Source organism: Littorina saxatilis, linkage group LG9 (assembly GCF_037325665.1).
Source record: "Littorina saxatilis isolate snail1 linkage group LG9, US_GU_Lsax_2.0, whole genome shotgun sequence".
In the NCBI taxonomy this organism is placed as follows: Eukaryota; Metazoa; Mollusca; class Gastropoda; order Littorinimorpha; family Littorinidae; genus Littorina; species Littorina saxatilis.
The window spans coordinates 36,007,059-36,031,928 of record NC_090253.1 but is presented as its reverse complement, the minus strand read 5'-3'; the positions used below and the strand labels follow the sequence as shown (position 1 = coordinate 36,031,928).

General features: G+C 45.4%; 2 protein-coding genes across 7 annotated transcripts in view; both read left to right on the top strand.

The window, feature by feature from the left end:
• Positions 1-24,870, top strand: part of LOC138975939 (uncharacterized) — a 293,946-nt gene that overhangs the window by 154,391 nt on the left and 114,685 nt on the right. The gene's annotated exons all lie outside the window — the stretch shown is intronic.
• Positions 1-24,870, top strand: part of LOC138975936 (autism susceptibility gene 2 protein-like) — a 191,785-nt gene that overhangs the window by 55,781 nt on the left and 111,134 nt on the right. For all 5 annotated transcript variants that reach the window (XM_070348705.1, XM_070348708.1, XM_070348707.1 and 2 more), the window contains exon 2: positions 4,845-4,970. In XM_070348705.1, the coding sequence (XP_070204806.1) occupies positions 4,845-4,970 (126 nt within the window). The remainder of the gene's footprint in view (positions 1-4,844; positions 4,971-24,870) is intronic.

Genomic DNA, 24,870 nt, shown 5'->3' with positions numbered 1-24,870 from the left:
GTCCCTGTGACTGGTGGCTGCTGGACAGAGCCTGGCCTTGCCTGTGCCATCCTTGTGTCAAGGTGCACAGCCATGCTTGCTCTCATAAAGAGACCAGCTGGGTGTCTGGTTTCTCTGAATGATTTACCGTCTTTTGGTAGTAATTAGGTTCACAGTCAATATATAGTCGTTGCGCTTGAAGTATAGCTACTAATTAGAATCTCTGTAACTGACCACTTTTTCTGTGGTTGTGGTAACCGTGCTCAGGTATACGACTATTAGTTTTCACCTGCTTTATACTCGCAAGCACGCACGAATGCATGCATCCATACACGCACGCACGCACGCACGCACGCACGCACAAACACATGCACGTACACACACAAACACGCACGCACACACGCACGCACACACGCACACACACTTTCTTTCACTTCTCTCTTCAAAAGACGACCGACTTAGCTTTTCAGTGTATCTTGTTCATGTTGTAGTTCACACGTTTAATGTCTGGTAGCTACTCGGCGGCAATGATTACTTGTTAAATCAAAATAACTATACTCACAGCCGATGGCACTCGTGATATGCGACTGTGATCTCGGATCAGCGAAATTTATAATAGCCTGAAGCAGAGGTTGGTGCACAAATATCGGGTCTTTAAATTCATGGTAAAGGGTTTTTTTTATATGAATGAACGTTTAGGTTTTGTCGCTCCAATGCATGCGCACCTATATTTAGTGTAGATAATCAACCATTTACTGCTTACTTCAAGAGCAAGGATTTGGGCAACCTATATCACTTTGCCATCGACACAAAACTGCAAATACCCCCTCAACCCCCCCCCCCCCCCCCCCCAAAAAAAAAAAAAAAAACAAAAAAAACCACCAACCCACACACACACACACACGAAGAAAAAGAACACCCAAAACAAGTACACATTGTAAGACGTAAAATACACCTTCGCATTTGATGTAAAAGACTGCCGCGGAGGTAATGCTGTGACTCGTGCGTGCGCGTGCGTGTGTGTGTGTGTTCAGATGTAATACAGAGAAGTGCAGTGAACGTGACCCGAGGCGAACCCGTTGCTGTGGTAACTGCACGTGCCAGACACTGTGAGGCCACTGGCCACAGGCCACAACCGCCAGGCATTCAGACACAGTCATGGTTCTTAGGTATAGGGGGGGGGGGGGGGGCTGAAATGATCCTCCTGGCGGATTAGTGGCGCGTTTGTCTTGTGCTGTAGAGTGGTACCTGCAGTGTAAGCCCCCTTCGATCAGAGGACACGTCCCAGGGAAGGACGCCTTCACAGATGTATACCCTTCAGAGAAGAAAACAGTTTTAGGACTGTTCACGGAATGTATACGATCTTTTAAAAATTTGCCTCTCAGAAAAAACCAACCTGATTCATCGATTTAACTTCTTCTTTTTGTGTGTGGAGAGTATAAATATCGCTGTCATAAAAGGACACCTGCATTGTAGAGACACTGTTGGCAGTTCCAAAGGGGGCCATGTCATCACTGGTACCAGCATAGGCGAGCTCTCAGTGGCACTCTTGCATCGCATCGCGTTGGATCTCATGGACCGGTTGCTTGCTAACCCGATGACATGTTTCACAGAATCAGCTGGCAAGTGGAAGTGAAAATTTTCAGTGAGGAAGAAGTACCAAGTATGACAAATGGGTTTGTAGGGCGTAAAGAAGACTTAAAAGCAAACATTCAGAGATGATATATTCTCTCTGAATATGGAGGATTCCCTCCTTTTGTAGGACTTCCTCTTTTTTCCCTTTTGTTTGTTTAACTCCCCCTCAGTCCTGTTATACAGAGGTTGAGTGTGAACAATTAGTTTTATTCAATGTGACGCAATATCTTGGTTATGTGAAAAAGAAAAAGAACCTGTGCGTGTTCTCTTCATTGTGCGGCGGGGAATCGATGCATATCCTGCTTTTTTATCTTTAATAAAAACACTTGTTTTAAGCTTGTAAACCTTTTTGTCCTGTCTGGCCATTTCTATTGTCATCTCTGAATCAGTGATCGAGTTGCCGCTGCTCGTTTAGAGAGAAAAAATGGACGGAAAAAAAGAAAAGAGAAGAAGGGGAAAAAACACCTGCTATAAGCCTGGGTTTGTTTTCTTCTCAAGAGAACACAAGAATGAATTGCATTGTTTGACACAACAAAGATGGTGCACATCAGCAGAATGTTCTTGTTTAGGGAAAACATCACAAGGAAAACAAATATAACCATCCCCCCCCCCCCCCCCCCGTATCTTTTTTTTTTTGTAGCAAGTCTGTAGTGCTGTAACTAGGTGTTTTAGAAGTAAGGAGGCTGTACTTCATGCTGAGTTGCTGTTTGCAGACTTAAATCATAATAAAATAAAGAGCAGACTATTGTGCTATGTCGTGCACAAGAACAGTGACCCTGTGTGTTTGTGGCGATAAAGGGAGCGAGCCTGAGCCTGAAAAAAGAACTGTCAGGGCTTGAAAACTGCATGCTCCAAAAGTCAAGGAGCCAGCTATTGATAAGAAACAGAAGATAAAGAAAACGCGTGGTAACACTCTTATGATGAACTAACTAGAAGGTGTGGAATGAAGAGAATTGCTTCTTTGATCTAAAGCGTCTTAAAAATGTTAAAGGTGTTCTAAACAGCTTCTTTTTAGACATGAAAGATTTGTCTCCACATTCGTAACTGAGAAAAGATTGCACCAGCCCTATCCCTGCGAAGACGAAACAACGAACCTCTGTTGTTTTGGCTGCGCCATAAACACGAAGATATCAATGATTGATTGAGTTGAAGTAAACATAAGCATGCAATCAACTAAGAGTATACACACATGTATGCAGTCCAAAAGGCTTGTTATTGAATAGATGTGCTATCTCTTCTTACTTTGTAAAGGTACATCTACATGTTTATATGAGTGCTGGAAAATCACATTTGACACACAAAGATGTCTTTGAAATTCCACACACTTACAAATCCTGTTTAATTTTGAGTTGTTCAACAAAATCTTCAAGCCCATACATATCATATCAATTATCAGTGATTGCTACCTGTCTACAGCAGATATTACGTCATGCAACGGAAAATCCTTGTAATATTTATTCATAAGGGAGCGGGCTCTAAGAAATTAGAAAGAGGAGATCAGTAGGGAGCGAAAGGATTTTGTTGTTGTTGTTGTTTTAAATATATTTTTGGGTGTTATTTTAGCAGAAGACATGGCAATTCAGTAGAGGGAGGTAGGGCAGTAAACAAATCTTCTTAGTCACAGACAGTCAGATAACACCACCGTTACACCCCTCCCCCTACACACACACCATCAAACCACTGTCACCTCCGGGACATCCTCCCGGACAACATTTTGGACTTTTTAAATGAGATCAACTGATCAAGATTTAAAGAAACAAATGTGAAAAGATCGGCTTAGCGTTTTAGAATCTTCCTTACTTTAGAGTGATCAAATGTAAATAGTTTCTAACACGGAGACAACCGTGTAAAATGAGAAAGGAAACAAAATGTAATCGGTCCCAAATAGCCAAATTGGTTGAAGGGGCTGAAAAACCAACCAACCAACCACCACAAACGCAACAGAACAAGAAGAGAATCAGGGGAGAGAATCGCGTCGGCTCCAGACGGGAGGTGGACAGTGGCGTGTTACTTCTCTGCTGTTGCTGCCGCTGCTTCGTGCACTCGCGCCGTCTGTCCGTCCCCTGCCGCACAGCAACGCTGCTCTATCTGTGTGGCTTCTTTGCCTCGAGAGCTGTGATTTATCTGCCAAATAAATCAATTTTGGAGTCTGATTTATGCGAAGAATAAACCTTGTCTGGGATGATGTATCAGTTCGGCATCGTTCGAAAGTGTGATTTGACAAAAATACGACTTATTCATATGGAAGCAAGTGCGTTGAGGAGTGTGAAATAGTGTTTTCGTGTATATGAATTATGAATAAGTTTTAGAGCATTTGTTGAAAGTGCATTGCAGAGTGAAAATACAGATTATTAGAACTAAGTCGTTTCTTGCCAGGTTTCATTAGGGAGCGGGTCAGGGAAGGGAGTCTAGTATAGCTAGAATAAGGGATTGGCATAGAAACTAAGATACAAGAGATCGAATATTGTGTGTTGATACCAATCTAGGGAACAATAAGAACTGATGTAAATTAACAGACAGTTCTCAAGACGTGTGCCACTCCTTGCTGAAACAAGCCGATAGTTTATTGTGCTGTCATGATTTGCATTTACGCAAGTTTGTAAGCTACCCAAGTATCTCACTGTTAGTCTTTCTGTTTGACGTTCTGCCCCCTCCCCCCCCCCCCCCCCCCGCCCCACTCTCTCCTTACGAAGAGAGAGAGACACACACACACACAGACACACACACACACACACGCACAGAAAACAAGTCAACAGATTCACTTGTAACAGTTTATCTTCATTATTTGTTGGTGTGGTCAGTGTGTGATGGTGTGTATATCTTCATTATTTGTTGCTGTGGTCATTGTGTGATGGTGTGTATATCTTCATTATTTGTTGGTGCGGTCATTGTGTGATGGTGTGTATATCTTCATTATTTGTTGGTGTGGTCATTGTGTGATGGTGTGTATATCTTCATTATTTGTTGCTGTGGTCATTGTGTGATGGTGTGTATATCTTCATTATTTGTTGGTGTGGTCATTGTGTGATGGTGTGTATATCTTCATTATTTGTTGGTGTGGTCATTGTGTGATGGTGTGTATATCTTCATTATTTGTTGGTGTGGTCATTGTGTGATGGTGTGCATATCTTCATTATTTGTTGGTGTGGTCATTGTGTGATGGTGTGTATATCTTTATTATTTGTTGCTGTGGTCATTGTGTGATGGTGTGTATATCTTCCTGCGTGCAGATCCTGGTGAAAAGCAAGGGCAGCAAAGCGAAGCATAGCAAGGTGGACAGTCGCCGCTCCTCCCTCTCCCCCTCCATTGATGGCGAGAGAAACAAAGATGCTCGCTGCAAGAAGAAAACCAAAAAGGTCAGTCGCTGTCACATTCCGGCCTGCTGCTCTATGGACCTCTTTCTCAGTGCATGTTTCATGTTTGTGTCAGACAGTCTGTCCGTCTGTCGATTTGAGTTCCTGTCTTAGGCTGTCAGTCTCGTTGTCTATGGCGTTTGTGTGTGTGTGTGTGTGAGTCTGTGTGTGTGTGTGAGTCTGTGTGTGTCTCTCTCTCTGTGTCAGTGCCTGTTGATCTGCATGTCTGTCTGCCCGTTTGTGTTCCAGTCTGAGGCTGTCTCTGTTTGTATTTAACTGTCATTGTCAGTTTAATGCCAGTGCGGGCGTTTGCATTCAGCTAGCTCTCTCTCTCTCTCTCTCTCTCTCTCTCTCTCTCTCTCTCTCTCTCTCTCTCTCTCTCCCCCTCTCTCCCCCCTCTCTCCCCCCTCTCTCCCCCCTCTCTCTCTCCTCTCTCCCTCCCTCCCTCTCTCTCTCTCTCTCTCTCTCTCTCTCTCTCTCTCTCTCTCTCTCTCTCTGTGTTTTATTGAGTCACTTGAGAAAAAGTGACTCTATGTAATCGGTCAGTGTTAGTCTGTCCGGCCGGCCGTCCGGCCGGCCGTCCGGCCGGCCGTCCGTAGACACCACCTTAACGTTGGACTTTTCTCGGAAACTATCAAAGCGATCGGGCTCATATTTTGTTTAGTCGTGACCTCCAATGACCTCTACACTTTAACGATGGTTTCGTTGACCTTTGACCTTTTTCAAGGTCACAGGTCAGCGTCAAAGGAAAAATTAGACATTTTATATCTTTGACAAAGTTCATCGGATGTGATTGAAACTTTGTAGGATTATTCTTTACATCAAAGTATTTACATCTGTAGCCTTTTACGAACGTTATCAGAAAAACAAGGGAGATAACTAGCCTTTTCTGTTCGGCAACACACAACTTAACGTTGGGCTTTTCTCGGAAACTATAAAAGTGACCGGGCTCAAATTTTATGTGAACGTGACTCATTGTGTTGTGAATAGCAATTTCTTCCTGTCCATCTGATGCCTCATATAATATTCAGAACTGCGAAAGTGACTCGATCGAGCGTTTGCTCTTCTTGTTTTGTTTGTTGTTGTTTTTTGTGTTGTTTTTCTTCTGGAGGTAGGAATGTAAATTTTGGATCTGTTTTCGTGTGGCGAGGCTGAAAAAAAGGAACAGAAAGATATACATGTACATCGTGCTTTAATTTTGTTATCAGTTTATGCCACTGGATGTTCCGTCCATCCTTTTCCTCCCAAATCACCATGACCAGAGACATATTTTCCCCTCACTCAGGCGCTGTTAGTCGCAGGCTCCGTAGAAAACAATTGATGGGCAAAGAAGATGGTGATATCTGGGAGACAGCGGGCACAAGTTATGTGGCCATCTGGGCCGATGCGGGGCTGATAAATCAGAATCTCTGGTCTTTTGCCTGTCACCCCGCGATGCCCTGTGCAGTGTGCGCTGCTTATAAATTGCCTTCTCAGCCCTCTCTCTTTCCTGTTTCCAGAGCTCTTTTTATGGGCACGGCTCAGTTGAAGATGAAGGGCTTGTTTCTCAGTTTCTGTGACTTTTTTGGTGTGTGGGGGGGGGGGGGGGGGGGGGGTTGTGAGGGGTTTGAATGTTTTCTGTGTATCCTTTGCTTCACTGGCTTGACCACGGTATTTTCCCCCTTTGAGAGAAGGTGAAATAGGGAGAAAGTGAGAGAGTTTTGTCATTCTGTCTCCCATGTTGCCTGCCTGTCTGTGTGATTGTCTGTTTACGTGCATGTCATTGTATGACACTGCCTGTGGATTTGCGTGATGTTTCAAAATGAAGAGCACAACTCCCTTCACAGCTCAGTTACATGTCCCAATCGCGTGTGGAAGCATTCACCAGTCACCTGACTCCAATGACCGTGGGGACCTATTCCCTCGCATCATGCTGGGACTCATAATACACGCCGAGATCGATACAGCGAGCCAGGACAGTCAGCCATCGCTAGGCACAGGGCCAGAGGCACGTTTCCTGGGAGCTAGGTCCGAGTAGCCTGGGACCCTCGGCCGCTGGGGAGGTGACAAGTTGAGGGCAGGAAGAAAGTGGTCTCTGTACCGCTCGTTGCCGGGAGACGGGGGGGATCTCGAGGGCCTTCTGTAGTGCAGAGAGTCAAGATGATGGTTGTCCTGGCATGCCAGGCAGTTTAAGGACAGCGCTGGACTGTTGGGGGAACGAACGAACAAACGAACTTTATTACTTATTTTGTGTTTGTCTCAAACAGTTTTTGATTCACTTATGTTTTGTAGAGAGCGTTGTAGCAACATTCGACACTGGCAGGATGTAGTTTATGTTCTCTGGATTTGTTTTCGTTCGTGTCCTTTACCTTCGTGGTTGCATAGCGAGGTCTAAGTGCAGGAAAAGTAGACTGGGGAGTGACAAGGCCGACATCTCCTTGCCTTTGAAGCGCACTTCAAGTCGACAGGGCCTTCAAACTTACTCCAGACGGAATTAAAGGATTGAGAGCAAGGGGGATAAGCTGTGCGCGCACTGACATAAAACACCACTTAAAACAAACTCTAAATCTGTATGGGCCGGTGGAAGGACTCGCAGTGTCAACACAACTTAAAGAAGCAGGAGGCAGTGCGTGGTGAAATTAGCCGTGTGTGTCATCCTGGAGACTCTACTTGTGTCAATACACAGCAATTGATGAGCACCGGATGAGAGGCACAGGTTGTTTGGAGTGGGTTTTCTACATACACATGGTATGACACCTGAGTTGAAATCAGTAGTACACGATTTCTTGTTTTAATAGGAAGATTACTGCTTGGGTTTAAACGCAGCGACTTCCATCCGGGGAAAGACGATACCTTTAAAGCAGTATGACTTGATTTATCCAACCCTTTTAGAGCAGAACTTGCTTTTGTCAAGTGGCTGTGGTGGGACACTTTCCTTGTGGACAAGGAGTGCTTGAAAGAGCGACGATCTTGTGTTGCTGGGATTCGAACCTCTTATCCCTTACCCCCTTTCAGCAGATAGGCTTTACCCACTTCACTCAGCAGCGGGGGTCCAGCCACGCTCTCTCAACACAGGTGTCGCAGCTGAACTGGTGATCGATTGTCAGTCGATAGGGGTTGGATTTATATCGACTGTGCTGTCATAATGTTGTAGCCAAAAGGAGCAGTGGCTGGATTTGGGTCTATTGTGTCGACCACAATGTTGTCGCTCACTGCCACCGTGGTGAGATACTACGGTGTCCTGTTTGCGCTTTATTGCACCGGTTCTTCTCTCAGTTTATGAAAGTCTCCCAAGTCTGTCAAGTTATGCAGAGACTGGGTCTTCTGTTTAGCGCTTAAAAGAGGAATCAGTGGCGGTCGCTATGCCAGCCTATAATAGTTAGTATACACAGGACAGTATAGTAGGACGAAAGTGCAAAATAAATTGGAATTATTTCCGAGTGAATAGTTTAGTATGAATTTGATAGTAATGACTTAGTTTGAATTTGATAGTAATTCAATATGTTCAGTTATTATAATGCGTGCTGCCCGCAGAATGGTGTGGAAACGTATCATTGTACGTATCATGCACGCAGACAGTAGATTAATTTGAAGTGCGTGAGTACCACATGCTGATCGATGTCCGCGATAGGGCCGCTTACAAGCTCTCCAGTTTCCTGTTGACAGCTGCGTTGCTGTAAAACATTCATGAGCCGTTCAAAAACGGAGCTGCGCTACATTTTCGTTGGGACGAATGCCTCCCCCAGCTGTCGCCCTACCTAATTTAATAACAATATGAGCAAAAATATTGATGCGATTTGAATAACTCGGTGTGTGTGGTTTGTTAGCTGGGAATGTCATGATCTTTTATTTAAATAAGTAATCCTATTTCCTGCAGTCATTTCCGTTCTCTCTTCTCCTCCCCTCCACCGCCCCTCTCCCTCCACATGAGAAATACATACACGAGTTACGCCATTAAACCTGAGTTGAGTTGTCACCGCATTCACCGCAACCATGAACTTAAAGTAAATGTAAACTCGGCAGCTGTCGCATTGTTTTTGTTTTACCTGCATTTTTTTTCTCCAAACGGATGTATTATGTAACAGGCGATTAGGAGTCTTTGTTTTACATACCGGTCGCGTTTGTTTTGCAGACGAAAAACAAACGCTGCAATGTAGTGATAAATACGACGTAGACTGCAGTGTGAATTAGTTGCCTTTGAAGCCCCCTCATGTTACAACGATATCATATGTTTGTTCGTTGAGTTTTTGTGTTGTTTTGATTTTTCTTTCTTTTCTTCTCTCCAAGAGTGAAACAGTATTATTATCCAACATTATATACGAATTGTTATCTCTCTACCTCTGTCTGTCTGTGTGCATATCTGTCTTTCTTTGCATGCACGTTGCATGCATTCACAGACACGCGCGCTCATGCACGCACACACACACGCACGCACGCACGCACGCACGCACGCACGCACGCACACGCACGCACGCACGCACGCACACACACACACACACACACACACACACACACACACACACACACACACACACACACACCGCACTCCTTCAACATTATCACGCCACATTGCTAATGGCATAATTATTATATGCAACATTGGAGGGCTGGCAGCGCAGCGGCGTCGGCAGCGGCGGTGGTGGTCAGGTGCACACCTTCACAGTCACAGGAGTGCACATGCACGACATCGTCTTCCTGCCCCCTCCCTTCTCGGAGCTTTGGTGATCACAGACAGACAGACACACACACACACACACACACACACACAGACAGACAGACACTCTCTTTTATTTATATGTATAGATGGACAGGTATTCATCCTCTTACGAGCAACATCAGTGCAGCTAAATTGCTGTGCCGCATACGGGTAGTTAAATCATGTGTAAGAACTTCGTACCTCTTGCTGATGTATATAATTTGCTCCTTTCTGTCACACTATATACGTCTAATTATTCATGAGTGTTGAGCTGATTTGATCTAGTGTGGCTTGTGAATAATTCATTCAAGGCTATAAGGAGAAAGAAAACCGGTAACGCAGCGCGCACACCTTAACACGCATGCACGCACGCACTCATATACACACACACAGACACACCTTAACACGCACGCACTCAGACACAGACGCACGCACGCACGCACACACTGACACACACACATGCACACACACACACACACGCGCGCGCGCGCTAAGCTAATGGAACAAAACAAACATGTGCGGCTGCGATTTTAACTTTGCTTTCATGAGCCCGTTGACAGATAGATTAGATCAGACAACAAATTACTGGCTACCTTTCCTCTTCATTAGCATTCCAGCAGATTAAATCTGACAGCGACGGCGAAAAAAATGTCTCCTTTTTCTGTTGAAATTGATTTTTATCTTCAGCAGATTAAATCTGACTTGAATAGCAGGAGGACATAAAGGAAGCGAACGAAAAAGCACCCATTCGCTCTTTTAGTTCCTGCCAGAGAAGCGACGGGGGTTGTTGGGGGGGGGGGGAGGGGGGGATGAGGAGGGGAGGATAGACTATAGAGAGTTGATGCGTTACACCGTCGTTCGGTCCGAACTGTTCGTCACTAACGGATATAATATATTATACTCATCTTTTACTGCAGAGTTCAAAATGCAGCTTGCCCCCCGCGGGTTAGGGGGAGTCCCATATTGGTTGGGACGAGAAAGAATTTAACCGATGCTCCCCAGCAGGTCGTAAGAGGCGACTAACGGATTCTGTTTCTCCTTTTACCATTGTTAAGTGTTTCTTGTATAGAATATAGTCAATGTTTGTAAAGATTTTAGTCAAGCAGTATGTAAGAAATGTTAAAGGCCGAGGGTCGGGTATAAAAGCAGAGCGGCGCGTGGCACTTCAGTCTAATGTCCAGCCCTTTTCAGGAAACGAGCTCTCACTTGAAATATTATTTTCAAAAATACTCTGTCTATACCAAACTCAAAAGCACCATTTTTGTCAAGCAAACATTTGAAGGTGTACACCACACATGCACCCCAAAAAAGTGTTTATAATAACCCCTGGATAACGTACTTTCAGAAAAAAAATTCACTCGCCAAATTTGAATTCAAAATCAAACGGCTGTCAGTCGTGGTGGACTGGGCGGAGCTAAAGACACGAGAAAGATAATGTCCACGCACCGCTCATTCCTTTTCGGCAGCACACACCCGCCACATAACGTTTACCAGATGTTGCCTGACCCCAAAGTTCCGGTCACTCCGCGCTATTGCAGCCGCCATGGATGCTACATGACACCACTGGTTAATCTGCCTGAGAGTGAAACACTTTCAATAATCGTTCTGTAATTAATAAATCGTTTCAAAGATAGTCTGCACTTTACGAATGTTAGTTTGGTATTTATTACTTTTTTTTTTAAAGTGAAACATAATTATTCAACCGAAAAAAAAGTTTTCTTCTTGGGCTGAAAAGGGAAGCTGAAGTTATTTGGTGGATGAATACGATCGTCAGTAAAGTACCAATGTCTTGAATTTATGGCAGACTTTTCCAGAGAAAATAATTGTATACGCGTTGCTTGATGTTTCCGGTAGAACACCGCGTATCACAGTCATGCACGTTGGAACCAGGCACTCATGACTCATGAAAGACACTTTCTTCACTTTTTCACACACTAAAACACCATTATTCAGGCGACTCTGCAGCAAATGTCGTAATCCCTGTCTGTCACAGATATCATATTCATCCACATCCAGCAATAGTGATGCTCTGCTATCTAATTAAACATTTATTAGTCACAAAGCTGTTCTCCTCCGGACAGTGACGACGCGAGACCATGCCTTGACTGACTAAATGCAAGTTTTCCCACCAAATTTCTCCTCTTCCCGCAAATTTTGGTAACCTAAGACAAAACCAAACATGTGGGCTCGGGGAGCGAAATGCACGCTCACAGTGCCGTTATGTATCTGGATTTACTGGTCAACCTGAAGCCAACGGTCACATGCGTAATTAACAACCGCAAACTATATCTTTTGTTCAAAATAAGGGTGTCTAACAAGTCAGTTTCAACTTGTTAGATTCACAGGCTTTACATTTGGCTTATTATGGCAAAGACAATGGTCAATATATTTTCTTTAGAGAATGCAGTCGGTTTGTGTAACAAGGGTTCCACTGTTCCAAAAGCCGGCTAGACTGACCTACTCGTCTTGAAAACGGTACCGACCTTGATACCTTGGGAACTGTAAAACCAAGACACAGAGCTACATAGTGGCGCCAATGTCTTGGGTGAAACATTCAAACATGCATGTACAGAAAGCAGTGACACATTTAACTCTGTAGATGGTCCCTCAAATTCTTGGCATCCGATTGTTGGTGCGAGTTTTCACTCAGGTTCTGCACCAAGAGAGAGGGTATTTCTACTCTCCAGTCTACAACACGAAGTCAGGTTGACCGGTTGCGTTAGTGCATGGCACTGCATAACTTTCACCATGTGCTCAGTTGTATTGCACAAGTGTACAAATTCGCGCGCGCATGCGACGGCGTGTGCGTGTGTGTGTACGTGTAATCTGCATTCAGAGGATTTATTGCTAGTGTGAATAAATTATTGCAACTAATAATGCTTCCAAATAACCGTCAGAAAAAAAGGTGAATACCACACGCACACACACACACACACACACACACACACACACACACACACACAACGGGACTTTACACAGGTTCACAAGAAAGGCACACACACTAAGGCGAGGTATGCAGTCTGCTGTTGGCTTGTTTAATCAAGCGGAATGCCTTGGCCACTGCATCCACCAGACTAGGTAACTTGAGACCTGTCGGTCACTGAAAATAGGCTCCGCCTATACCCATGGGTATTCTGGCCTGTTGGACCTCGGCCTTTAAGTCCTTTGTGCTAGAAACTTGCATTCTCCCAGTAAGGTAATAATTATATTGTACTACGTTGCAAGCCCCTGGAGCAAATTTTTGATTAGTGCTTTTGTGAACAAGAAACAATTGACAAGTGGCTCTATCCCATCTCCCCCCCTTCCCACCGTCGCGATATAACCTTGAATGGTTGAAAACGACGTTAAACACCAAATAAAGAAAGAAAGAAATGCAGCTTCACATAGGCAATTATGAAGCCGGATTTGACACCCATCTTTCACTGTTGCACACAACGAAACACAGCGTTACAAGCTTCTCGTCACGGAACCGACATAGCGCGTCAAGGGTCCAGGAAGCGGGTGCAGCCCGTGTCAGCCGTGATGGCAGTGGTGATGACTATCCGCGCGGAAAGAAGCTGTTAGCGCCAGATTGGCAGGGGGAAAGGGAGCAGGTAATAGATTGTGTGTCAGTGCTACTGCCGGTGACACACGGTCAATAATGGACTGATCCTGCAGGGGGTCGTGGCTATTGTAGGGGTCCTCGCTGCTACCAGACGTGTGTGTGTGTGTGTGGGGGGGTGGGGGGGGGGTGGGGGGGGGGTGGGGGGATCAATAAGTTTCGTCAGACGCCTTTGCTTCCTTGTCGCCTGTCTGCCTTCTCTAGCTCTGTTCTTTGTTATTTGTCAGTGTCCCTGTATGGAAAACGACCGTCATGGGTGTCTCAGGGTTGGGTCAGGGTTTGGACCCATAGATGTAACATTGGATTTTTTTTCAACCTACCACCAACAAGTAACAGCCACGCGGTTCTGATTTCAAATAAAATGGACGTCTTTGTAATGTAGTCCTGAACGTAGAACACGAAGCACTCTCAAGAGAGAGGCAAAAGCGATGACATTAAAATGACTTGCCGGCTAAAGGGACGTTAGCAGGGCTATGAAAAGCTCACACGCACGTGCGATAAAAGGCGCCATCTTGTGTTTATCATCCGGGCGAGCTGGGGGATCACTGTCAGATGAAAACACCATTAGATGCGCCGCTCAGACCCCACCTGGAGATAACATTTCCTTTTAATGCCTATCACCCCGTCACTTCTCTCTCCCTCGCCCTTTTTAGCTTCTTCGCTACCTGCCTGCTTTTTATGTGGAAGTGATGGGATTGGGATTGATCCTGTCGATGCGGTCTTTAGGGATTTGGCTGAAATCTCCGTACTGTCGATAAAATGCGCGGCATAGCAGCGCGAGCACGCACGCACGAACTTTTTTGTATTATGTTTTTGAAAGAAAAGGTCTACGTATTTTGTCACCTGCTTCGATTGATCTTTTTGTCGGATAAGTCAACACATAATCCTTGCGTAGGAAGCAATGAGCAACTCGGAGAGTGCTGCGTAAACACGGCCCTCTTATGCCTGAGAAATTAGCCAACGAATGATCGTTGATGCAACGACTTTTATAAAAATAGAAGTTTTTCCAAACAGAAGCTTGAATAAAGTACACCTATTGACATCAACAGAAAGGCTAGAAGTTTTTTTTTTATTCCTGTGAAACATCCGTTGACGTCGAGAAGTATCAAGCAGCTTCCTTTTTAAACATAAGCGTATCTGTTAACCCTTTGTGAGCTACTAAAAGCATGGTAAACACGTGTCTTTGACAAGTTGATGTAGACATAAATTATCCTTCTCGGCAAAATTGGTACCGTGTTGCCAACATTTCTGTGCAAGGTGCATTGTAGGTGGGTACACTGAAACGCATCGGCTGTTTCCTTTACAAGTGTCAGAAACTGGACTGAAATGTTTGTTGATTAGTGGTTGGGTTAAATACGAGAGGACATTGGACACCAGCAGAGGATGTTGACAGCCATGCCATTGAGGAGTAAAGAGGAGAAAGAAACAGACAATCAGAGTGTCTGAGCTCTCTTTGTCCAGCCCGCGGGCCGTAAACAGTAGAAGGCAACTACGTCGCAAGGTTCAGAAGCTTTGAGTCGGAAACAGAGAAAGCAAGACAGGGTATATAGGATAATAGGAAGGCCAAGCTATTTTTCATTTTATTTTTTTTTAAAGCGGACAAACACTCAAGTCCTTTTAATGGCAAAAAACCGTAGGACTTTTAATATCAATTTTACTACTAAGCTATTCAACTTCCATCACTTTTTGTGGCATTGCTGAGAATATAAGAAGCATTCAGCGCTCGACATTCTCCGAGCACCCCCTCCTCTCCCGGAAGCCGAGTCGAGGAAAGTAATAAAGTGGACTTGGGGGCTAATCTGGGGCTAAACCTTGCAGTCATGCAGCGATTACAAATAGCGGGGCAGCCGGGAAACCCATTCATGCTGAATTTGGGAGGACAGGAGGGATTGGACCAGAGATATTCAACCGCTGCGCTGATTCGACGGTCATAGTTGGTGGCGCTGTGGCAAGATAATGTGGCAAGATCTGATGCAGACATTAGATCCATTGGAATTTCTGCTGCATGTCCTTAATATATCCTATATGTTGGTAGCGCTGATTATCTTCGATTGGTTGTGGTTGCTATAGGAATTCACTTCCATGGAGTGCTCAGAAGGAACGTTTTCAGCTTGCTCATGCACGCACGATTGCATAATAATGTTCACAGAGAGAGAGAGAGAGGGCGGGATGGGTGAGTGTGTGTGTGTTGGGGGGGGGGGGGTTGCTGGAGGAGGTGAGTGTCACGTTTGTCTTTGAAAATAGGTGACGTCTCAACCATCGTTCACAGCTAAAGATCTGTATTGTGCAACGAATATGTGTCCGTCAAAGCAGAACCAATATCAAGTAATCCCAGCGAAGCTAACATCATCTGGGATCAATAAAATCAGATTATTCAGTTTACTCAGTGGCACAAACCCCCTAGTCAAGGCCTGAGTGTATTCCTGCAGACATTAGAAACACCAACCGTTTCATTGTGGAATGATTTTGATGTCATCCATCATCACAGCGACAGTAAACGCGGCGGACGTGCCAGTGTTGTGGGCCCCGGTTGCACGACGCGGCATAAACCGTGGAAAGCAAACTGTGGTGTTGTGCAACAGTATTTTTAGCCATCAAGGGCTTCTCGTGGAAGTTTGGCCCTCACAAGGAGCAGTTTTGCTGCCTGTTTGCTTTATGATGGGGAGGCGACGCCGGGAATTCTTGCGTTGGGAGCGAAAAAGCCCAAGCCACGTTCCCCAAGCTACGGGATGAAGGGTAGACAAACGAGCACGCCGGGTATTCGTGGAGTGACACAGCCACCCGGCCATTGCTGGGTATCCAGGAGCCAGAAGGGGTATCGGGGATCGTTTGTTCCCGGGAGGGGTGGCTTTTGAATTCCAGTCAGCTTGTCGTGAAGATTCCCCGGGTGTCTGTTTTGTGACGGAAAGAAGGAAGGACGCGTGAAGTTGTGTGTGGAGAGGTGTTTTATGTCTTCAATATCTTGTTTCCTCTCCCCTCTGGTTCGCTGTGTGTTGGTCCTTTGATGTAACATGAGAGATAGCGCTGCGGCCACGGCCATTATTATGCAGTTAACCATTTCCTTTCCCGCAGTGGGGCACTGCGGTTATGAAATTAAAGGCCCCTCCTGTTTTTGGAACCGCAGGAGCTTTCTAGTTTGCTGTTAGGTAGATTTTTGGTTCCTCTTTCCTGTCATGCTCTCTTTTTCTTCATGAATTCTTTTCTTTTTTCTGCCTTCTTGCTCATTCACCTGTATTTTTTCCAAAAATCTCTTCTCTTGCCGCTTGTCTCGCGATTCATGTATAGTTTAATCTGTTAGTGTTCTGATGTAAGTCCAGCAGTAGATAGGTTAAGCCTATTTTAACATACTGGAAACTGGTAATCTTCCAGTAGGTATTAATTTAGTTTTACTAAAGCCTGCTGGGACACAAGTAATGGGTTAGTGCATTTGTAAACAGGAATCGCTTGACAAGTGGCCCCCTTCATCCCCCCTTCCTCGTCCTGATATGGCTCTGCGTAGTCGGCTGGACGTTAAGCAACAAATAAACAAACAAACAAACAAACAAACCATTTCCTTACACAAAAAAAGAAGAAGAAGAAGAAGATGTTGACACGACATCGTGGTCGTCACATGAGGGGGGGACTATGGTGAAGACCTTTCGCCTGTAAGGGGGAGAACGTGAAATGATAGGGCGGAGAGGGAGTTGAAATTGTATGGTTGCAGGGAAGTTGATTGTAATTATTACATCTTATGTTGCAATATGTCATTAACTGGGGACGACGAAAGGAACGTATTTTACGTACAAGTGCAACTATGTTGCCTCTTTTCTAACTGGTCCTCATTGTATAGACACTGAAACGTCTATCGTGTATTCAGGGAGAATCGCGCAGTATAAACCAAAATACAAAATACAGTTGGTCACAAAAGAAAGAAAATAAAAACATTTAGAACATTTTTTTCAGAGAGGAAGAGAGGGAGAGGGGGAGTAAAAGTAATCCAGGGCTGTTATTTGCGGAATGAAATCCAAATTTCATGCAAAAATAGCAAGCCATTTTTCCCCCTTTCCCGTTGCTGCCATTTTCTCCTTTTCTGTCCTTGTGGAAATGATTACATTTCTCTTCCCCCAGGCAATGCAATGGCAAGGGCATTCTCCGCATACCTTTTTCCCTTTTTCTTTTCTTTTTGTTTTGCTCAGTTTATAATGCCCCCTATTTCTTCTCTTTCCCAGTTGTAATATTTTGGCTTGTGTTCGACTCATTAGAGACGAGAGCGCGGAATCCGGGGGGCTTGCATTTGTCTTGTGACAGTGATGTGTTGGGTTGAAAATGTCAGGCCGCGCGGCTAAAAGCGAGATGTAGGCATTGATTTCCGCTGCCGGTGTGATGGCCTATTGGGTGTAATTGATGTCAATTGTCAAGAGACGCTCGGAACAAAAACCTGGGCTGGTTGAGGGAGAGGGAGAAAAGGTATGATAAGCAGAGCTTTGGTGTGCACAATTGATTACAGCGACCATTCCCCTGTGCGGTGCGCTGCGCTGGCTCCTGGTTGTTGGTGGAATTGATATGATCAGGCCGCGCAGCAACAGAATGAGAGCGAGGAATCGAACGGTTTGGATGCTGTCGGCGAGAAATCATTTCTCTGTGTTTAGTGAGGCTTGGGCTTTTATTGATCTGAAGGTCAAAAAAGCTGTTAGGAAGCGGAGAGTTTGGCAAGGGTAATGCAGTAGATGGCCGGCTTTTTCACCCTTCTTCTCTAAGCCTGATTGGAGGTCGGCTTTTGTCTGCGAGCGTCAGGGAGGAAACTCGGCGACTGATTTGCTTTTGTGGGGCTGCTCACTTCCCTTCCTCCATCTCCGCTGAACGTGTTCGATCCGTGGTGGCGAGTAATGGCCGTGTGCAGGGCTTTGTTTAATGTCTGCTTGTCACCATTGTGTCTCCCAGCACGTGACACTCGCGGCTGAAGGCTGCTGCAGGAACCTTTCGCTCGCTCGTTTTGTTTGGCGTGACGGCCTTTGTCGCTCAGGTGCTGCCTAATGGCCCTTGAGCTAGTGTAGCGCTCTTGTGTGCACGCAGGTAGATTGACAGAGAGGTGTCGTTTTGTTACACGGTTCGGAGCATTTTGCTGCGGAGTTTTGTGTCTCTCTCTCTACCATTAGACTACACATCCGTGTCTTAGAGACTTTGTTGCTATTTGTGCGAAAGAAATAGATTTGAACCAGTCGTTTGCTAATCTCAAAATGTTTATACCCCCCACCTCCCTGCGTCAACCACACCACTAACGACCGACAGAATACAGCTATTATCAACGTAAAGCTCCAGTATTAGATATGACTTACTCCAGATGATCCACGCCAATTTACTGTCATTCTTACTTTTGTGTCGGGCATGCCTGTGTTAAGCTCATTTCGGATACAAAAGGGAACACGTTTGTTAAATACCTTATAGCAGATGAATGGCATAACACTTCATTTATTAGTCAGTACCTGTGTTCTTGTCTGAACTGTTGACTCCAGGAGTTAGTCGGGCTTTGGTCATCAGTCAGCTTGGCTAGTAAACGAGATGGGACGCGACCGACGTCTTCCTGTCATCCTGTCTCTTTTCCTTTCTCGTGTATTGGGGTTGGGGGGAGGGGGCATAGCCATCTGTCTGACCTCCCATTCTTTCTCGCCTTCCCATGGTCATCACGGTCAGCTTACTGTAAAGCAAGCGGGACACGACCTAGGCCCTCTGAATGATCTGATTGTCATCCTGGCTCTATGCGCTCTTCTCGTTTAAATAATGCAGGCCATAGTCCTCAGACTGGCCTCCTCTCCTGTCTCTGCCTTCCTATGGTCATCAGTCGGCGTTTTGGCTTGTACAGAAAAGGACACACGACCTACGCCCTCTGATTCAATGTGATTGTCATCCCGTCTTTCTGTTCTCTTCTAGTATAAATGATTCAGGCTGCCATGGCCTCCTGTCCTGTCTCTGCCTTAGCGTGTATTGTTGGCTATAGTTGAAGCAGCCCTTCTCCGTTGTCCCGTGGTCATGTGATTTGACGTGTCTTGCTGCACGATGGTGTTGACAGCACGTGCGGTAGGCCAGAAGGCAGGGGATTGGCTCGTGCCGTCTCATCCCGCTATTGGATTGGTCCTTCGTTGGGCGTCCGGCAGGCCGGAGACCTGGGAGCTGCCAGTCAACCTGCTGGGTGGAGGAGTTGTTCAGTTTAGTTGCTGTAGCTACACCCTTCACAACTTTTGTTCGTTTGATTGTTTGCTACAATTAGTCTTTTCTGGATCTGGGTTCCGGAGTGCCTTCTGTTCAATGGCATCACTTGGGCGTTGCACACGATCCAGTGTTGAACGTGAGCTGTTTCTGCCTTGCCTTTTGGGCTCATAGTACTGATTACGTTACCTCGCGTTGCCTTCCCTCTGCCAGCGTCAATGTCCTCAGTACTATGTCGCTGTCTAGCCTGTAGCGCGTTTGGGACAGGTTTTTTTCTGGGGGGGGGGGGGGGTTGCTTGCTGTATTTTTAAGATATTCCTCTCGTGTTGGTTGTTTATCAGTCATAAACATCTTTTATTTTGGCTTTCCTGAGTCAGTCATCCATTATTGAAAGGTTTAGATTTTTTTGGTATACGTCTGGACACGTGAAACTGAAGTTCCAAGAGTGTGTGCATGGGATGATGGAAGACGAGAGATGGCTGATGACTGGCGAGGACAGCGAGTGTTTGAGAAGCTTCACGGCCAGATTAACACGAGCGGAAGCGATGGAAGCGGGTGCACGGTCTCTCCCGTTCTGTCCAGCAATTAATTAATGTTTGCCAACATGATGTAGCACCGCTGCCTCGATCCTCTCACCCACAACGCTCCATTGTCAGGACGCGTCGCGTCCAATTAGTCTCAACCCTCGCGCGCTTATTTGAGCTGTTATTCAGTGGCTAGTTTTCCCTCTTTTTGTGTGTGTGTGTGTGCATCTTTCTTTAAAAAAGAAAAAGAAATTAAGTTTCTATCTTTTTGTGTGTGCTGAGGCATTATTGTTGAATTTGATGTGATGCAGCCGTGAAAGGGTGGAGAGTATTTGATTTTGCCGTTAACAAGTGGAGGCTGCATAATGGCGAGAGGTAAATGGCGCGTTATTGTCTTGATCGGCGGGAGATAATGGCGGCCACTATCTGATATCAGAGGCACAACAATGCTCTAATAACGAGCGCGCGGAAGGCGACCAGAAAAGCGATACTTAATTCCTGCCAACTCTTTCCCCGCGGCAGACGCATGAAGATTTAATCATGACAATGGAAAAAGAGGAATCGAGAAAGGGTGATAATAAAAGGCACGAATCAAGGGGAAGCAACAGAACTTTACGTTCCCTTTGTTTCCAGGCTCACGTTTTTAATCTCTCTCTCTCTCTCTCTCTCTCTCTCTCTCTCTCTCTCTCTCTCTCTCTCTCTCTCTCTCTCTCTACTCTCATCTCTCTCTCTATCTCTCCTCTCTCTCGATCTCTCTCTCTCTCTCTCTCTCTCTCTCTCTCTCTCTCTCTCTCTCTCTCTCTCTCTCTCTCTCTCTCTCTCTCTCTCTCTCTGTTTCTTTACCTCTCTGAAGTTCAAATTGTTTTAATGTATACATGTATTGAGCAATCCTGAATCGTGTACCAGGAAGGAAGGATATATAAGGAAGCTTATATGTGAACGTTTTATTGTGAACATTGTGTTCCGTACGTCTGAAGTTGAAGAGCGATGGATTCACTATGATCAAAATTAAATGAAGAAGAAAAAAGTCGGAATTATGTTTTATTTTGACACCAATGTCTCTCTCTTCAATGATTCACCAAAAACTACGTTTTGGTTGACAGTCGCTCAAGTTGAACGTAAGCTCGCCAAAGGAATCCAATTATTTCCTCTTAATGGTAGTCTCTATGAATACTGAAATCCCATGGCTTGTTTAGCTCGAGCGTCGGTAGCGCGCTGGATTTGTATCCAGTTGGCCGCTGTCAGCGTGAGTTCGTCCCCACGTTCGGCGAGAGATTTATTTCTCAGAGTCAACTTTATGTGCAGACTCTCCTCGGTGTCCGAACACCCCCGTGTGTACACGCAAGCACAAGACCAAGTGCGCACGAAAAAGATCCTGTAATCCATGTCAGAGTTCGGTGGGTTATAGAAACACGAAAATACCCAGCATGCTTCCTCCGAAAACGGCGTATAGCTGCCTAAATGGCGGGGTAAAAAACGGTCATACACGTAAAATTCCACTCGTGCAAAAAACACGAGTGTACGTGGGAGTTTCAGCCCACGAACGCAGAAGAAGAAGAAGAAGAAGTTTAGCTCGAGCAAGCGGTAATCCGAGCCCATGTTATGCAGAGCACAGCTGGAAGATTGTGCAACGCGGCAGGCTTAATCTGGCGGTGGATTAAGAAGTCGTAAATCAAGTAGCGACTGGTGTGAAGATACTGTTACACCTCACTTTACCTGCTAGTTTCACAGCAGAAATTGGATGCCGAGCAAAAAGGGACACGGCGGTCGTGTACCCCCATTAAAACCGAAGGGGACAAAAAAAGAAAAGAAAAAAGAAAGAACGTGTTTGAGTCAAAAGATCTTTTCAGTTGAGTCTGACCGTGGGTGTACACGTTCTGCACTGTGTTCGTGGATTGTGGAAACTCTTGGAGGGGGGGGGGGGGGGTATAGTCATTATCTCAGATCAGATCACATGGGGATAAACGTGAACAAGCCACATTGCCTTCAGATATTGTTCGGGATACAAATAGTCATCCGATGGATTGACCTTTTTATGGGCTTGAGTAAAACATTCGTACACGTGCCCAAGTCTGTCAGTATGTCTTCACACTGCAACTTCATATTGCGAGGGGGGAGGGGGTCATGTAGGTTTATCCTCCAGCAAATAATTTCCTGTCCTCACCCGCAGCATTGCGCCCCCTTCCCAACACATTCACTTTTGTTTTAATCTCTTTTAATTTTTATTTTATTTATTATTATGCTTTGAGGGGTTGTATTTTATTGGTGGAATTGGGGTTCTCATTTCTTGTCCATTTCGAGTCTCCAGCAGCAGCAGCATGCCGAGAAGAAGGAGAGCTGCGAGAATAAATGGAAGCCTTTGGATGACCCTATTTCCAGGGCTACGGGTTGAGCACACACGATTTGCTAACCCCACCAGGCCTGCGCCCCCCTCCCCATCTCCCCCCCCCCCCCCAACATCTCCTGTCTGAGAGGGGCTGGCGGGGGATTGAGCTGTCAGTGTGATTTGAGACAGGGATTTACTGCGGATCAGGGCCGGGCTACTCCTTTAATCCCTGCCCGGACAACACAAGAGTCTGGGATTACCTCCCCTATGTCTGCCGTTGTCTCCCTTCTCATCCCCCTCCCTGGGGTTTTCAGCGTGCTGCGCTGTTAGCTTTATTAACAGTGGAATTACTTCTTGGGGAAACGGCCCCGACCCCTAGTAATCAGTGTTATGACATACCTAATGCTTTTTAGCCCTGCTCTTTCACTGCAATTCAAGCTGGAAAAACTTGGCAGGCAACAACTTGAAAGATAGGCAAAGGGTTGGAGAAGAGATAAGGGTAGTGTGTGTTTGTAGGGGTGGGGGTTGGGGTAGGTATTTATATATATATATATACAACTCAGTGGGGATAATATTGGGGGTGTTCTCGTAAAGAAAAATGGTGTATGTTGGCGCGTGCGTTAGTACAAACACATCCACGTCAAGGGGGCCATCAAAACGGTAACGGTAAATCAGACAAGACCGTTCTCTTTATCCCCCAGCTCCTGCTGAATCAGGTGGGGTAAATCAAGTGGAATTGTCAGTGTATGCAAAGAAGGGGGAGTCTGGCATTTATGGAATTTTGGCACTGACAGCTTTTGTCCATCTGTACTCCGTCAGCGCGCAGTGTTACTATGCAAGGGGAGCTTACACCCCTCGTGGGTTACAACCCTGACAGACTTCCTACTTCACTTTGTAAAAAGATTTGTTTCAGAGTTGTCAGAGTGGTTTTATAAGTTGCTCGTGTAGATTTAAGGGAAACACGCCGAAGGAGATACTGATTCTTCTCTCTTTTTTTTTCTTTTTTTTTCTTATACGTTTTGTATTGAGGGGTTATTATGGTGGTGTGACCTTACTGGCCTATCATATGTTAGGTCATAGTTGAGTTGACACTTGCTGTGTCCGAAGTAGCCATCTTGTGGGAACTGGCAGACTGACTCCGCTGTCCAGTTTCTCTTCTGAACTTACGAAGGAAAGGGTCTTTGTGCAAAAACAAAATACATGCACAGGTTTCATGTATGTATAGTGCTGGTCGTAAATAACTGCAATGTGCATTGGTAGTTTCACGCGACGGATTCTGTTCCATGGTTGTTGTTGTTGGTGTTGGTGTTGGTGTTGTTGTTGGTGTTGTTGTTGTTGTTGTCAAAGCTGAGAGAGAGAGAAAGAGAGAGAGCACCCTCTGACAAAAAGTATAGGTGACTTATAACCTGTAGCAGCTGCACCATTGCATTATATTGGTTACATTTGTATAGGGGTTTATTTCCGCTAGTGCATTCGTCTACTACGGCAGTACGTCTTCTTTGACAGATTTAGCGGTGACATTTATGAGTGTCTGTGACGGGATTTTTCACAAAGTAACCGGAGACTGGTTTAGACAGCATAGCAACGAATTGCCCTTTTTGCTGTGGCATTCCGGGCTGCCAGGATTGATTGATGTTCAGATTTCACGGGTAAAAACCGAGACAGGCAGACAAGACAGTTGTTGGACTCGCGTTCCGAGAAGATTGCTGCACTGTTTTTGTCTTTTACTGTCTAAACAATGTCTGTCGTGATTTCCACAAAAAAGTTGGAGTTGATTTCACAGGCAGTCATTGCTGTTACGGGTTATTATGACGTGGAGAGATTCCCTTCTACAAAAAGAACATAGGCGTATAGTAATGTATCTGAGAAGCAACTATACCTGAAAGACAGATACAACATGTGGGCACACGCACACAGACAGACACACACACACACACACACACACACACACACACACACACACACACACACACACACACACACACACCTCTGCCTCCTTCCTCTTTCTCTTGAGTCATTGTAACCACTGCAGTATCTCCCTAGTCAATCCAGGTATTTCTTCTACCCTCCCTAATCCCTTGAACCGTGTGTATTGGATGCAGGTTTTCTAATCAGGCTGATAAGGTGAGAGTGCTGTAGCAGGCTTCGGCAAGTGTTTTGGCCAAAGAGCTTGACGTGTTATTTCTACATTGACGGCTACTGTTTTTGTGCCTCCTATCTGCTGTTTTCCGGGGCGCTGCACGGTGGGTGTCAGCTTGTTTTTTTGCGCATTCCTGCCGCCGTAGCATGGATAGGGGCCAGGAAGGAAGAGAAACAAGGAAGGGGAGTAGAGAAGATGAGGGGGGGATATGTGGAGGATTTGGCTTCCTTCCCCTTTGCAGACCAAAGATGAACGTGTTATGTCTGTAGAACCCATCTACGTCTTTGCTTGTAGGGAAAAAAGGGGGAGAGAAAAAGGTTGGAATTTAGATCGTCCTCGACCTCTGACCTTTTACTCTGACGTTATTGGAAGAAGGGAATGGTTGGACTCTTCCCCTTCCTTCGAATAGAGGGTTGTTTTCCGGTTGGGTATTAACAGAGGATTGCTATTAATT